At 40.8% G+C, this 17,580-nt stretch overlaps 1 protein-coding gene and 2 long non-coding RNA genes across 3 annotated transcripts in view; 2 read left to right on the top strand and 1 right to left on the bottom strand.

Moving 5' to 3' along the window:
- Positions 1–17,580, top strand: part of LOC132980085 (alpha-2-macroglobulin-like) — a 155,200-nt gene that overhangs the window by 85,699 nt on the left and 51,921 nt on the right. Inside the window, 1 exon segment of the mRNA XM_061046004.1 lies at positions 6,197–6,238. Coding sequence (XP_060901987.1) covers positions 6,197–6,238 — 42 coding nt within the window.
- LOC132980087 (uncharacterized) lies at positions 12,630–13,647 on the bottom strand. Its single transcript, XR_009674133.1, has 2 exons — positions 13,002–13,647; positions 12,630–12,962 (listed from the first exon to the last, which is right to left on the bottom strand). It is a non-coding gene; the product is annotated as an uncharacterized LOC132980087 (long non-coding RNA).
- LOC132979859 (uncharacterized) lies at positions 14,711–16,022 on the top strand. The gene is made up of 3 exons (XR_009674111.1): positions 14,711–14,730; positions 14,914–15,006; positions 15,756–16,022. It is a non-coding gene; the product is annotated as an uncharacterized LOC132979859 (long non-coding RNA).

Here is a 17,580-nt window from a genome sequence, read left to right as displayed (position 1 = left end):
ATTCATCCGGTTATCCCATCCACTGTTTGTAAAGATGGACGATGTTGTCGTGAAAATGATCTAAAATCAGTCCTATGATTTACTTCTTTTATTAATTATATTGTTTTCTCTCAATCTGTTACAGGAAACTGTCACTAAGAGCCTCTCGTGCCTGAAAAAGACGATCGATAACGTCGCAAACACCTACGCTACAGCTCTGCAGGCGTATGTCTTCACTCTGGCGGGAGACATGGAAACCAGTTACAAACTTTTGTTACACCTTGACAGCGTGGCGATAAAAGAAGGTGTGTCACCCTGAAATAAATGATTCTAACCAATCAAAATTTCCATATGGATTCCCTTTGTGAGCTTAGAGTCTGTGGTGCAGTAAGTCCCTGGTATTTAGAGGATGCTTGATGAAGATGGACAGACATCAATGAGTTCAAAACAGACTTCCACTCTGCCCATAAGACACACATGGAAGCACAGAAACGCTCCCAATGCTCAGTTAAATATATTCTTTTGCATTTACTGATACATTTAAGTTTTTAAGGGAACAGAGGGCTGAAAGAAGCGCTCGCCCTAATGCATGTTCCGTCTCAGAGAGTTGGATTTATAAAAAAATCTTGTGCATACCTGTGAATGCTACGACAATCAAGCCCATAGATATGAAAACAGACTGTCCATTGTCCATTATGCACACTTAGACAATGTAGCCAAAAATTCCACATTTTAAGTGATTGAATAGATCTTTATTGTTCAATTTAGCTGCACATGTAAAACACAGAAATATTAATTAAACAACATAAAAGACACACAGTCAACATTAAAAGCATAACATAAGAGCAATAGTTAAAGGCATGTTGTCGAATAAACAATATAAAAAATAGATAGTTCAAAAGTAGCCACGTCAATAAACATTAAAACATTAAAGCTGCCGAAACATGAAGAGTGCTAGACCACTGGACAACGAGCTGCTCTACCATCTTAGGTACCTTGCTACCAAGTTCAGTCGTTATTTGAATTGTTTTATATGTCTTTTTGATGTTTTAAACAGTGGCTGAAACATAAAGATTGTGTATGAATTCTGCATTCGCTGCTGTAACGATTTCTTTTAATAATTTGATCAGAGAAGGCCACTCTGCAAGTCCCTGGTGGGTTTTTAATGCAATCCTCCCCCTCATGCTCATGGGATCATATTATTTTTCTTTCTAACTGATTCGATGTCTAAAAACTACAAAAATGAAAGCCTTCTTTGTTTCTGAATGTCCCTCACCTTTGTGTGTTTGTGTCTGTATGCAGGAGGTTTCACCCACTGGGCTCAGACAGCGACAAACAGATATTTGTCTGTATCTGTGGAGATGACCTCCTACGTGCTGCTCGCCATACTGTCGCCATACTCGCTTCCTGCTGCCCCTCCTTCCCCCGAAGCACTGGGCTACGCCAGCAGCATCGTCAGATGGCTGACCAGGCAGCAAAAGTATTATGGAGGCTTCTCCTCCACGCAGGTAACCCTCAAATAGTTTAGAGCTTATTTAAATCTTATTTGCCCAGATAGACGTTCTTTGGACAGGCCACCCAGTTTCTGAACACACACCAAATTATGCTCTCCAATTTTTGCATTTTGTATTTGAACCTTTTGTCTAATTGGCCGAGTAAAGGAATGCTTTTCACGACCAAATAATTAGATGTATGGATGGTGGATAGTGGATGGTCTCTACGGGGTAGGGTCTGCTCACATGCTCTGAGGCTAGTCACAGCTGTAGGTGAGTCTGAAACTGCTGAAACTGTAGATCGGTATTAGGGCTGGGAAATATATCGAGTTTTTAAGATATATCGATATATTTTCAAACAAGATATAGGGTAAGACAATATCGTTAATATGGATATAGTTTATGTTGCATTAAAATAACGTTACAGAGGTGCCAGGTCACCTTTTTCTCATCTCACTGATGACGACTGACTGTCTGTCCCTCTTAACCCTGCTCCTCCTCTCTGTCTCTTTTATTGTATTTAAGGAACATTTTTATTTTATAATAGTACTTTTTAAATTCACAAACAGGTAGTTTATTTTCCATGTGTTTTCACTGTTAATAAAATACATAATGATATATATCGAGTACCGCCATTCAGCTAAACAATATCAAGATATGAGTTTTGGTCCATATTACCCAGCCCTAATCGGTATATAAAACTTGCTATGTCTGTAAAGCCTGGCCAACAGTAAAACATATTTAAAAGCTAAGAGATGTTTCAAATGTGAGAGAGCCCACACATGATGACTGATGGTAATAGATTAAACGATGTGACCAAACCACCAGAGTGCATGCTAGGCTGTCCTCTGGGTTACCCACACAAAACAGGAGATCGTAAATATGGAACATGTCCAAATCGATAGGGCCCCCATGTCCTTTTGAGCAGATCAGATTAGTCTTAACATGCCTCACACCACAGGAACATCTGACTAGATAATCTTAAGAACAATTGAAAGATAAGGACACTGTCTAGGATCGTTTGAAGGGGGAATCGGGCCCAAAATCAGTTCTTCTTGTAGTATGTTCTCCGCTTTATAAAACAAGATGTCTTCATCTGTTTTAAGTCCTCGATGAGGATTTTTTAAATCTCATTATTAAACTGACTGAAATGACTGTAACACTGATGCCTCTAAACAACCCCACAAAAGCAAACAAGACCAAATTGAGGCGGTTGATTATTTCTATATATTAATTTGTGCTGGTGCAGGGCAGCTGTCATACATACAGATTCACTTCAATTTGTCCAAGTAGCTTTCTTTTTTCTACTTTTTTTGTGGCATGTTTAACCGTGTAACAAAAACAGGAGGAGATGTTTTGTCAATACTACTTACACACGTGCAGAACATAATCAACAGTGATACAATGAGCAGCTTTGTCTACAGGAGGCATTATTATTATTAACCCTAAACTAAAGTTCCACTCAGGAGTTTCAAAGTAATAATTCTTTGTAATTTGTGTTTCACAGGACACAGTGGTGGCCCTTCAGGCTCTCGCTCTCTACTCCACCCTGGTGTTCAATCCTGAAGGTTCGAGCTCAGTGAATGTCAAGTTTTCTGACGAGGAGATTGATTTTGAAGTGAACCAGGACAACAAGCTGGTCTACCAGGAGCAGCTGGTGATGGACCAGACAGGAAAGTACACAGTGGAGGTGGAGGGCAATGCGTGTGTCTCAGTGCAGGTCAGTCATAACTGAAGCTCCTCCAAAGCTTGACAAAGACAAAAAAGGAACAGGAACATTGGTTGGTGAGGGCCTCATGTAGAAACAGAGAAGGGGATGTTAATCATGCAGGTGAATGGTTACGTCCCATAGAGCTTATAGTGTTTTGATCTTCAATATATTCAATATGACAGGAAATAAAGAGATGCTGATTTTTGTATGGTTTAGTAACTATAGTGGTAAGAAGTCAGGTTAATATAATAACACATGCCACAATACTGGAGCAGTGAAAGCATTATGAAAACATTTGACAAAATGAAAAACAGTTATGATCATACTTTGACCACATATCCGATATCTGCTGCTGTGTCAGAGTAACTCAAACTGAAGGAGTGTCTATGCAAGTAAATATGTGCGTTAAAGTGTGCTGGCAGTTGCAGCAGACAGGGGGTCTCCAGACCTGATATTCTTATTACGTCGAAGCAATCTCTGTGCAGAGGGCAAAACGGCTGGTGCTCAATCCCCTTTCTTGTCTATGTGTGCACATGTCTGACAGTAGAGCGATGCCTTGTTGCCACTGGCTCTGTAGTACTGCAGAAAGTTGAGAACTGCCATATTTACAATTTACTTAAAAATAGCTGTTTGTTTGATTTTTATGAAAATAATTAACTTCCTTGTGGGACTTTTTCCTAGATTTCTTATCACTACAACGTCCCGCCTACTCCCATAGCAACAACACTTGACGTGGAGGTCAGTACGAAGTGCAGCAGCTCATCTACCAGACCTACGATGACTCTGACTTTGAAGATTGGGTAAGTAGTCATTGACAGCTTGTTGCAGATATTGCAGCAGTGACAGAACACTACTGTCACTCTGAACAAATATTTGTATCCCAGGTTTACCTTTAACTTATGCTGACATTGCACGCAAAATCTTTCAACTGATTTCACATCGGCAGATTTATTTTTAAAGAAATTGCGTTAAAAGTTGCAATGTTCTGAAGGCTTTTTTTTCCAATGACATCCCAGGAGCAAGGGATAAATGTGAGGAGTAATGACAAACTTCATGTATTAACTGTGTACGTCCTAATCTTTGATCACTGGAAATTCTGCAAGTAACAGTTACCACCAAGTCTCAACAGATTATCATATGTTCACTCTAACTGCCCTGGCTGTTTGTGAATTTAGCAATGAGGGTGATTTGCATACAAAAGGACCAGTTTTCCCCCAAATGACTGCATTAAGGCTGATTTTAAAATGTGCAAAAACACTGACGCACAAAAATGCAATTTGCTCTGCAACACTGTTAACCCATTGCACATGCATTGTCATTTAAACTGTGTTGTTTTGTCTAATTTGCACAGGTAAAGGCACAAAAGCTGGACATTTCTTTTGTGAATCAGGACCATAGATTTGCAGAACTTTATATCATGCAAGTTAAATGTCTTTAGATGTGAGAGGGTGTCTGGATTGTAACGTCCATGTAGGGAATAGTACGCCAGTGTACAGAAGCTGCTGATGGATGTACAATAGGAAATGATTACAACTGAATAGTAACTTCTCAGCTCAAACATATCTTAACTATAAGAACCCTTTCCAAGAACCTTAGATTGTATGTGTGCCTCCAAACAAAAAGGCTTCGGTCACACTGAGTAAAATCTACTTTTTCTTGTTGTGTTACAGATATACGGGAAAACAAGAAACTACAAACATGGTGATCGTGGATATCAAAATGCTCTCTGGATTTGTCCCAGACGAAAAGTCTTTGGAGGAGGTGAGATAATACCTTAAAGGAAATATATTAATGTCCATTTCAACCAGTTTAAATGAGTCTCAGAAGTCCCCAAAACATGTAATTTTCTTACCGAAAATCCAGCCGGTTCGGCTGCTGCGTCTGCTGGCCCGGGCCAACTCGGGGGGGGGGGATGGGGGGTCACTGTTTTCCTGCGGACACAGACATAGAGTCTGTTTTCTGCCAGGAATTTCCAAGATGCCAATTCCTTCTGGAAGAAATCTTTGAATCAGTTGTGTAAACGGCCATATGTGTTGAAGTAAATGTCTGTAGAGGACCTTGGTGGAAGTGGCCTGCGGTGCTGTGCATTCTGGGAGTTGGTGTCTTTCATCCACATGAGCCAAAAAGACACTTTCTGTCTTTTCTCGGTCAAGAAGGCACCAACTTCAAAAATGTATTTCACATTTCTACTACATATATGACCCAATGTCAATACAGATTCATGTTTCAACGTGTGAAGTATCCCTTTAAGATGACCATGCCACTACAGCAATACAGAATAAACATCTAAAATTAAGATCATCTTCATCTTAAAAATGCTTTGTTGTTCGAACTACATGCATTTTGTTCCCGCTGAGCAGTCTGAATCTGCTCTCTGCTGGGATCAGAATTATCAATTATTATTTTTTTAAATCAAAGTTCAACATCCTACTCAACAGTTTTGAATGACACAAGCTCCAAGATAACTAAAATGGTATTACCTGATCTAATCTAATTTCTTAATCTTGTTTTCTTTGTAACAACCTGATTTCAAGGTTTGATCCTATCCAGTCATACTGCTTTTTATTGATGTTTTTCACTTACAGCTTAAAGGTGAAGCACAAGTGGAGAATATTGAACCAGAGGATGACCATGTTGTGGTGTACATAAAAGAGGTGAGAGACATTGCAGTGACCGAGAATAATGAATGCTCGGCAGATTTTGTTTTCTGATTGCCTCGTCTGTTTTTCTTCCAACAGTTATCAAAGGAGATCCCCATCCAATATGACCTGGAGCTCATACAGGAGCTTCCAGTGTCGGACCTGAAGCCAGCTGTGGTCAAAATCTATGACTACTACCAGCCAAGTAAACCAGATACTTTCTCTGCACTAGACATCATTTACAGAGACCACTACTCACTTTAACAAACCCTGCTCCCTTTAGAGATGTACACCACCTGAAAAGTGAAAATACTTTTCAGACAAAACACAAATTTTACCCTTTTTTTAAATCTCTCCTTTTTTTTCTCTCACAGGTGATCAAGATGAGGCCAATTACAACTACCCTTGTGTTGCAGGTAACTATCTTTAATACCATTGGGCCTCATTCACCAATATCTTCTTAAGATTTTTCTTAAATCTGCTCTTAAGAAAGTTTAGAAGAAAAAGCTACGTCAGATTCATGACGTGTTTCATGACAGATTCATGACGTTAGAATTGTTCTCTCCGGTGATCTTAAATTGATGAATGCAAACAAAATCAGTCAAACAAAAGAAAGAAACCAGTCTGTGCCTTTGCTGTTAATAATTGTGTTTATTTTCTATTGTTTTTTTTTGCAGGAAATGTTTGAAGTCTGGTCGACCCTCAGCTCCTCACTGATTTTATTTTCATCCAAAAAAAAAAGAAATGCATTTTCTCAAAGTAACTAAACAGTAAACATCTGTGTAACCAGTGTATGTTTGAAACATGGAACTCGTGCCACATTCAATAAAACGCATTCAACTTCAAACAACTCTGGTGTCCATTGACCGCTGAATGTTTTGCCTGCTGTTTCAACAGATCAGTTACTGTAAGTGTGGAAAGTGGAGACATGCTCAGGAAAGTGTCTTTGTGGCGTTAATTGGAGTGAACTAAAGTTTATAAAAGAACATACCTAGATCATCTGATTAGAAGATTATAGGAAGCACTACTTTATGAGAACTAATACAACAAATATGATGAGTCATCATAACCGTATCTCAAAATAGTAGTTTCAGGATTAAATAGTTTATGACTTTCAATAGGGAGAATGGTTTCCCTCCCATGTCTACAGAGTGCCACCCCATACCTGGTTACCTGTTACCATGGAACATAGCAGCGGCCCGAGGTCATCTCTGTACGGCTTTCTGTGTTCTGTCAAGATGTGCTACTTTGTCCAAAAATGCCAAACGACAGGTAGTCTTATCCCCTATGAAATAATGCTACCAGAACAAAATAACTATGTTAATTCACTAATCACACCATATGCATTATCTGAGTGTGACAGGTCAGTTGCACTGAATTGAAAAACAATACCGATGTAATGGTAATCGGGCTGGACAGTGATTGTATCAACGGAAGAACCAGCGTCCTGGTGCTACCCCTGCTGTCCACCACTCAACTCTAAGATGTTTGTTTTATCCCCAGGTTGCTCTGCCACCGCTCAAAAGTCACTCATTCAGTGAGGTAAAAAAAAACCTGTTGTAGCATGCACGATTAATGGAAGGGATAAAGGTTGTGTTAAGTTTATTGATCGACCCAAATCTAACCATTTAAAGAGTCAAAAGATGACTGATCAGTGAGTCAGGTATTTAAAGTCCAGATTGGTTAATCATGCATCCAAGCTCAATGCAAATTAAGATAATTTGTATTTTTGTTCATTCTTTAGGCTCAAATTTCCATGTCCAGGTGAATATGGAAAATGCAGCACTTTCATTCAAAATTTTTCCAAAACGACGTACATCAGAGAGTAAGTACAACACAAGCAAGGATCTAGAAAGAGGGAACAATGTCAGTAAGAGCAAACGATCAGCTTTGAGTCCGATTGGACACACAGGTGCTGACAGGCAAAGCACAACATTGAGTTCTTAAGAGCTCTATCAGTATAGAAACCATCTTAAAAGTTGCCGTTATCTGGCCTCGAATACCTGGCCTCAAGTGAAGCCAAAAGATTTAGTGCTCCCTCCACTGACTGGCTGCAGTACAGGCCATAAGCTTCCTCTATGTTAACAGAGATGACATGGTTCAAAGCAGGGGTCCCCAAACTACGGCCCCTCCCCACATTTGGCCCGGCCCTCAGAACAATTCAGAATGCATTTTAAAAATTGTAATATATATATTTTTTTGTCATAGGCCTATAAAAGTTTAGCATTTCAAATAAAATGTTCTTTAGCTGTGAACTTTTGTCATTATTAACTCACATGTTAGGGAAGAGAAAATTTGATTCAGAATTCAGGGTATTTAACCAACAGTGTTAAGGAAAGGTGGGTCAATGCTTCCTTTATAACCTCCTTTAGCATAGGATACACTGGACCATCCTTTACCAAAGGAGATGAGATATGATGCCCCACAATTCCTTGCGGCCGCAACATTTAAAGCGACTCGCGCATCCGACCGTTCATGAACAATAACGATGACAGAAAAGGGACGGAGATCATGTAAGTTACCATCGCAATAATATGCCTTGAACAACTTTCAACTATCTTTAACCCGTAGGCGAACTATGAACGTTATGCTGATGTTGTAAAATGATCAAAGTGAGTTTAACTTTTATTATAGCCTATGCTCAGTTTGCATTCGTTATTTATCCACTTTGAGTGTTTTGGCAGCCGTAAGCAATATCATAAATAACGTTACACTTTCCTTCAGTCACAGATGCTGAAACCCTTGCCTTGATTAAGGGCCTTGAGATATTATGCAAAGCCATATAATCAGATTATAATCACCATAAAAACATCACCCTGTCTTTCAGGTAAAAAGGGATCAGAGACATTTTGAGCCAGATGATGTTTTATTCAACATATTTCATTCAATTCAGAATGTTTTGTGCATTTCTTCAGTTGTACATTCTTGTTTTACATAAATGTAACAATTAATTTCATATTTATGTTGATGTTGATTTCTGAGTGGACAGGAAGCTGATTGTTTCATTTTTGTTACTCGTAGCCTGGTAGTCTATATTGCTTTTATTTCAATCCCAACCTTGTGGTGATTAGGATTATTTCACCGGTAAGAAGGCACAGAGGAAAGTTTTTTAGATGCGCTTTTAGTAGTCCATTTTATGAACATTGTAGTTTCAACACGGCAGACCCACGTCATTAACCTCCGCCGGCCCGTCACATTTAATGATGTGGCCTAGTGGAAATGTGGTCGGATTGTCAGAGCAACAAGATCGCCTTTCCCTAAGTGCTTTATGAATTCTCCTAACATCTTTCCTTGACCTCATGACGTTTCCCCGGGGTTAAGGTAAAGTGGATAGTGAAAGGAGATAGGAGGGACAATTCGAACGCACCCAAAGTATAAACTGCATGTCAGGTCATTTTTTTTAACCCGTTTTAAGTTCAAGATATATTAATTATGGTGTTAAATGTCATGATTCCATCTGCGCCGCACACTCGCCCTCTCTAGTCCATTCTTGTGTACTTACTGCAAACTCTGCTCAGCATCGTTCCACTCCACAATACACACAGTCTATTTTCAATGGAGCCCACCTCAAGCACGTGTCCAACTGAACAGAGCAGACAGGAAGTAAGTAAGAGAACAGATAAAGCATGATGTCAATTTCAAATTAAAATACAATGTGCAGGCTCCTGATTGCATATCCCATCACTTTATCAACATTACATCAAAACAGGCACCCATTGAACAGCAATTCAATCTAGCAGCAATTGTATCTATTTTTATTTATTTTTTTGTCTTTGTTTGTTTGTTCGCTTTAGTTGTCATGTCTATGTCATGTCTATATATTCTTGTTTCATTTTGTTCACCTTTTCAAAAAAACAAAAAACAAAAAAAGAACAGCAATTCAACCTCTGAAAGACAAAGTCACATTACTCTTTATTTCAGCGTGATCTTGTAGTTCTGCTGTCATCTTGTGATCCCTCAAGTACAGCTGCATGGCTGTTCTCCGCTGTGCTTACTCTTCATAAATACAAACCTAGTGGATTGGGAGCACGCCGCCAAACAGAGCTAAACCACAGCGGAGACAGAACGCTGCGCATACGAATCCTGTGAAATCCACTAGTGACACAACAGTCATTGAACTTACGGTAACCATGATGAATGACTGCTTCAGACCTACGCAAGAATTTGTTCTGCTTTGGACACCAGAGGTGCCCTTTGACCTTTCATCAAGAAGTGAGATGTGTGTTTTTGTTATTGGCTCTTTCAGCAGATCTCTTCATCCAGTTCAACGAGAGGAGGCTGAGGCACACTTTACATTTGAAGTCTGTGGTGGTAAACATTTTGGAGAAGGGGCATTTTGGGACGCTGATAGTGAGGTGGTGAATTATGCCTATCACTCATTTAATTTAACAAAATATTGAATTTTATTGACAGATCCACGTCGTAATAATCATTTAAACCTGCAGAGGTATAGTGAGCCATATTCCTTAAGGGTATTTTAATTAAAACAATATCAAAAGATTTCTACAGAAATTCAGCCAAATGTTACACCTTCACTTACTTTTTGTTTGTGACTCTGCTGTGGAAAACAAACTATATGTGCTTTCTCTCCTCTGCGTCATCCAAAACCACCTTTTTTTTTTCCTTTTTCTCCCACTTGTTGCTGTTTTTCATGGCTAGAATCATCCCTTCGATCATTTGTATGCATTTCCCTCCATGAGGAGCTTTCTACTGTCCTTTTAAGGTTGAATGTGGGTGTGTTGAGGGCAGAATATGGGCCTGAACCATGTGTGCACATTTCAGCAGGGATTGGGATCTAAAGGGAACATTGCTTTGAGATGTGTGTAGACCATAGACTGTAAAAAATAATGGACGGGACAAGGTCCCCGGTCTAGTGAAGCTTTTATTTGTAGAGCTCCCCCTGCTGACTGGCTGCAGTATAGGTCATAAACCCCGCCTCCTCAATGAAAACAGATGGGATGTGGGTCAAACTGTAAAGCTAAAATACTCGTCACATAATTTTTTTCCAAACCTAAACTCTGCTGTGATCATTAGTTATTATCACACTATATTGTGTTCAAGTGCTCATTTTTCTGTGAAGTTTGTTTTAAATAAGTTATTTGAGGTTGAAAAACTGGATTTTACATCATATTTGACAATGATTGACAGCCGCCGATCTTGCGTAGCTCTCTTTGTGAATAGCAAAGTTACGTAGTGAAGGAAAGCCGAGACGCCACTGAACATTTCCACTCCGTGTTTGTCTCTGTTGGACTGACAGAATGAGTTGTTCTGCTGTAAACACATCTAACCAACTTGTGGGATTTAAGGATATCTGTGTTAACTTGGTAAGTTGAAATGTTTGTTTAATGTGCTGTTTGGGGGTAATGTCGTTAGCTAGCTAGCTAACACTGAAGTAGGCTAGCTGGCTGTGACGGAAATTATTTATCTTTTTATTTCAGTAAAGAATCGGGGGGAATCCTGATAAATTATGCTGGCTGTGTTTCATGATACTACAACTTAACTGTGCTCGAGATTCACATTAATGAACAATCAGATCCGTAGTAAAATTCAGCATATAGTTGCGCATCAGCGACAATAACTTTACTTTATGGTCTGTTAAAGTAAAATAGAATATGTCCTGATGGTCTGCATTATTAATAACATTAACAGTTGGTCAGTCTGCTCAATGTGATGCAGTGCAGAATATTTCTTCATGTGTTCAGATAACACTAAACTTATTAGCTGGTTCAATAATGTCTCTAACTGTTCAAAGAAAAGAAACAAAACGGTTAACATCAGCACCCGGCGGTGAAATGTAACATTTGTATAAGGATTCAAAACGGTGGATCATATACTATTAAGACTTCAACAGGTTGACTTTAGTATTAATTTACTTTAGTTAATCGTAAATAACAAAGCAGTCTCAAATATTTTTGAGGAATTATAGCAAAAAAAATGAAATTCTTAAATAAAGTGAAGTACTTTGATTGCATTTCTGTGGTGTTCCTGTAGGTGACCATGATGCAGCCAGACTGAAGCAGCACGTTGTGAAGGTGGGCGCCATCATCTTGTCTTTGCAGTGCTGATTCTGAAGAGAACGCCTTCGTTGCGATGTATGTGAATGAGAGGTGGTGTAACTGGGCACATCACCGTTAAAGAACAGCGCTGCACTAAGGATGTGGAGCTGCTGGCTGTAAGCATTCGGCCATATTACCTGCCGAGGGAGTTTTCACACGTCATCGCGGTGACTGTTTACATCCCCCCCTCGGCAGACGCTGCTGCAGCCTGTGAACTCATCCACAGTGTAATGTCTCAGCTACAGACATCACACCCCCAGTCTCTTGTTCTCATCTCAGGAGACTTCAATCACACTTCCCTGTCTGCCACTCTCCCTACTTTCACTCAGTATGTTGACTGCCATACCAGGGACAATAAAACTTTGGACTTACTGTATGCAAACACCAAGGATGCATCACCCCTCCCCCCCCCCCCCCCGGGCCGCTCAGACCACAACCTGGTGAGACTGCAGCTCATTTACATACCTATGGTGAAAAAACAACCCCCCACAACCAGGTATGTAAAGAAGTGGTCTAAGGAGACCACTGAGGCGCTGCAGGACTGCTTCAACACCACTGACTGGGAGGTGCTGAGCAGCCCACATGGGGAGGACATCGACGGTTTAAGTCACTGCATCACAGACTACATAAACTTCTGTGTTGAGAACACTGTACCCACCAAAAAAATACAGTGTTTCTCCAACAACAAACTCTGGGTGACCCCTGAGCTGAAAACCCTGCTCAATGAAAAGAGAAGGGTTTTTAGATCTGGAGATAGAGAGGAGCTGAGGAGGGTGCAGAAGGAGCTCAAGAAAAAAATCAAGGAGGGGAAAGCCAGCTACCGGGCAAAGATAGAGGAGCATTTACAACATAAAAATGCAAGAGAAGTCTGGAGGGGCCTGAATAACATCTCAGGTCACAGCAGAAGGCATGAGAGGGGCCCTGAAGCAGGAGACAGGGAGTGGGCAAATGAACTGAATCTGTTCTTCAACAGATTTGATTCTGCTCCCAACCCCACCCCCACCCACCAGTGCGCAGACCAGCCTGCTTCTCAGACACTCCATCTGAGTACTCTGAGTACCCTGCCACCCCCCTCAACAGCCCTCTCCTCCTCCTCCTCCTCCTCAGACGACCCCCCAACAACCCCCTCCTCTTCTTCCTCCTCCTCCGACGGCCTCTCCATAACAGCTGATCAGGTGAGAAGCCAGCTGAGGAAGATCAAGGTGAGGAAGGCCACAGGTCCCGACGGCATCAGCTCCAGACTCCTGAAGGACTGTGCAGACCAGCTCTGTGAGGTCCTTCTGCACATCTTCAACCTGAGTCTGAGACTGGAGAGGGTACCGACTCTGTGGAAGACTTCCTGCGTGGTGCCAGTCCCAAAGACATCTCACCCCAGGAAGCCTAACCACTTCAGACCTGTGGCCCTCACCTCTCACCTGATGAAGACCATGGAGAGGATCGTCCTCAACAACCTCCGCCCCCTGGTGACTTCAAATCTGGATCCTCTGCAGTTCGCCTACCAGCCAAACATCGGGGTGGATGACGCCGTCATCTACCTGCTGCAGAGATCCTGGACTCACCTGGAGAACACCGGCAGCACTGTGAGGGTCATGTTCTCTGACATCTCCAGTGCCTTCAACACCATCCAGCCTGCACTGCTCAGGGGGAAGCTAGAGAGGGCGGGAGTGGACTGTCACCTGGCTGCATGGACAACGGACTACCTCACCAACAGACCACAGTACGTGAGGCTTCAGGACTGTGAGTCTGACATGGTGGTCTGCAGTACAGGGGCCCCGCAGGGGACAGTTCTCTCCCCTTTCCTCTTCACCCTGTACACCTCGGACTTCTGCTACAACTCTGGGAGCTGCCACCTGCAGAAGTTCTCCGATGACACAGCCATCGTGGGGTGTGTGTCTAAGTCGAGCGAACAGGAGTACAGGCAGGTCATCATGGACTTTGTCGACTGGAGTGAGCTCAACCACCTTCAGCTCAACGCCAGCAAGACAAAGGAGATGGTGATTGACTTCCGCAGAAAGTCACCCCAGACTGCACCGGTGAACATCCAGGGCTTGGACATCGAGAGGGTGGAGACGTACAAATACCTGGGTGTTCACCTCAACAACAAACTGGACTGGTCACACAACACAGACATCCTGTACAAGAAGGGCCAATGTCGACTTCACCTGCTGAGACGACTGAGGTCCTTTGGAGTGTGCAGGACTCTGCTACAGACTTTTTATGACACTGTGGTGGCGTCTGCACTTTTCTATGCAGTGGTCTGCTGGGGAGGAGGGAGCACAGAGAGAGACAGGAAGAGACTGAACAGACTGGTCAGGAGGGCCAGTTCTGTCTTGGACTGTCCTCTGGACTCTGTAGAGGAGGTGGGTGAGAGGAGGATGTTAGTGAAGCTGACATCCATCATGGATAACCCCTCTCACCCCCTACATGACACTGAGGGGGCCCTGAGCAGCTCCTTCAGCAGCAGACTGAGACACCCTCCCTGCAAGACAGAGCGCTACCGCAGGTCGTTCATCCCATCTGCAGTCAGACTGTTTAATCAGACTCTTTAACAGCATCACCACCTCATGCTACACACTGTGTGTGTTTTTTTAAGAACAAAACCTTTTTTGTAGTTTTTTTGTAGTTACTGTGTAACTTTACATTATTGTATTTTTATTTTTATTATTTTTTTATTTTTTTATTTTAACTGAATGTAAATATGTTTGATTTGACTTTAACTTCTATCTTTATTTTTAATAATTGTATTCCCGTCCCCTGTTTTTATGGAGCTGCTGTAATGCACAAATTTCCCCCACGGGGGATCAATAAAGTTTATCTTTATCTTTATCTTTATCTTCACATAGGACTCAAAGGTAAAATTATCTCTCATATGATTGGACCGTGTTATTGTAACCGCTATCAGCATCAAAGTAATTTTAGTAACAATTTATAATCCTTCTTAAAATGTAAGGAAGACTAGCAGAAGATTTTACAGCCTCTATGGTTCTGCAAGAAGTCTAGTTCATGTTTAAATTGTTCTTCTTTCTGTCTTCAAGGAAATCAATGCCCAAAGGAAACAGCAGTCCAGAGTCTGATTCCAGCTCTGGTGAGGTTCTGCACACAAATTGGCTGTCTGATTCTTTTAATGGGTAATTACCACACAACACCAAATCAGTACATTGAATTGACTTTTTTTTTAGCCAAATACTGAAGCTACTTCTGCATATTTGTCATGAAGCACAATAATCCAACTGACTGCAGTTTCTGCTCACACTGCTGAAATCATGTCTCACTGTTTAAGTTTCACAGTTGTACTGTGAGTATCTGTAATTTAAGAAATCAACAGGAGACGCTGTGGTGCAGTGTGTGGTAAAATTATTACATTCATGTACAAATGAACACAATACTTTTCTGCAGGATTGTTCTCTCATTCCTTATCAGCAGTTGCAGTATCCTGTTTTACCCCTTTAACTTCATCATCACACCTCATTATATCGCCTGCATTTGACGCTTTTGTGAATAAGAATGGTCAATGGTCAAAAGACGTTTCACACGCGCCCTTTCTGTGACACGCTGAGAGCCTTAAGCAGAACGCCTGAGTTAACAAAGTTCATAATCAGCTCATGCTATCAGATATTGTTATCTGGAGCTTCTGGCTTTGCTGAACCAGCTTTCTCAAAGAAAGGCTGGATATGTTGAACTTGCTTCAGATACATCAACTGACCCAAATACTGATCAATAACTTGAAACAACAGCCAAATACCGCCACCTAGTGTCTAAAGTGAGTTTTGTCTAAAATAAATGTGTTGAAGTGTTTGCACTTTAGAAATAAAAGTTTCCATGGCTAACAAAAACCAGTATAAACCGGTTCTGCTCATCTGTCTGTCCCTGTCCATAGGCACACTGACTTGAAGAGAGAGGACAATTGGCTTCCATGTACAAGACACACAAGTCCCAGATTGAATCACTCTATCAGGTAAAGAGCTGTCTCACTTTAAAGTGATATAAGATGGTGGAGTATTACAGAATCATACTAAGTAAGCCACAGTCGGTCTAACACTGAGTTAATATAAACTCTATGTATATTAAAATATACAAGCTTCTGATTTCTGCCTCTCAGGTTGATTCTGCTGTTTCAGTTTTCACCTGTTAGCTCACATCCCTGGCTACTAAGTCATAGGCAAAAGTTAATTATTGTAACCTTGATTATGTCATGATTATATGAAAATATTTAATGGAATCTCATGCGTATCTTGCTATGCTTATTGGCTTTAAATGTTTAATGTTAAATAAGTTTGAAGGCCATTTATCTCAGACGAGCCGGCTGTGACAAGCTGAGCTCGTCTGTTAGCTTTGCTGTTGTCTTAGCTGTTGTTGGTCAAGAAGAAATTAATGTCAGTTCAAGGCCTTTTCAAATGTGAGCTATGAACTTAACTGCTAAATTATTTTAGTGTGACCAACACGTTGTAGTGCTCCAATTAATCAGAGACAGTCATATCAGATTTTTAAAAAGTTTATTTAAACATTTTATGAAAAAAAAACTTCAATAAACAACCCCTGGCTTCATTAACCATGTGGAAAATAAGTAAGGGAGACGATCAGGTCGAATTGCTGGAACATAGGAGAAAGTATAAAAAATAATTTAACAAAGAAATCCAAACAAAAATCAAATAAAGTATAGAGATCCTGGATGATTGTTTGACTGTTAAAATATGATGGAAAAGCAAATCCAACACCACCCACCAGCATCTGGCCTTTCAAACACATGGCAACATCATGGAATGAAAAATAGCAGCATTGAATATTGACCTGGATCTCTGTGTTTTCTCTGAGGATGACTATGGTAGCCTTCTCACTGTCACAAAGCACCAGACTCTGTCCACCTTCTTCAGTTGTGCAGACGTCGATCAGCTCCTCTGGGTGATGGCAGAGAGGACTCTTCATCTGGGAGAGCTGCTGGTGTAAGGTCATTTCTACCACAGTGGATGAGCAGGGCGTCTGGCACAGGTGGAAGGAGGAGGTTCCTTCAAACTATGTGACCCCAGCCTGACCACTGTAACAGGTGTACAGACAAAGGTTGAAATGAGTAATTTTTAAGTTCTGTTGATTGTAAAATGGAAAAGAAAACATCACCTTTCTATTTAACATTTAGCTGGTGTATGACTCATTGTGATTTTAATTTTAGAAGACTATATTGTTAACAATAGCTTGTTTTTACAATCCTCTTATGAAACTTAAAAAAAATCACAGGATAGATAACTTTTAACAGATGATTTTAAATTACACACTTAGTTGTCATGAAATGTTTTGAGCGCATTGTTTTATCTCACTTAAGGTGAGAAACAAACAGTCAAATGGATACCCTACAATTTGCATATCGAGCAAAGAGAGGTGTTGAGGATGCAACGGCTGCATTTCTTAACCAAGTTTATAAACACTTGGAAACACCATCATCTTATGTGCGTATACTGTTTGCTGATTTCTCATCTGCCTTTAACACTGTCCAGATACAACTATTGGCTGTGAAGCTGTGTAGTATGGGAGTTAACCACACACTCATTAGGTGGATTCATAACTTCCTTTCTGAAAGGCAGCAGTTTGTTACCATCCATGGGAAAAACTCTTCAGAAATTAGCACTCACACTGGGGTACCACAAGGGTGTGTCCTCTCACCTTTGTTGTTTACTTTGTACACTTTGTGATTTTAAATACAAAGAAAACCA

This window comes from Labrus mixtus, chromosome 9 (assembly GCF_963584025.1).
Source record: "Labrus mixtus chromosome 9, fLabMix1.1, whole genome shotgun sequence".
Classification (NCBI taxonomy): Eukaryota; Metazoa; Chordata; class Actinopteri; order Labriformes; family Labridae; genus Labrus; species Labrus mixtus.
This window is presented reverse-complemented; position numbering and strand designations above follow the sequence as displayed.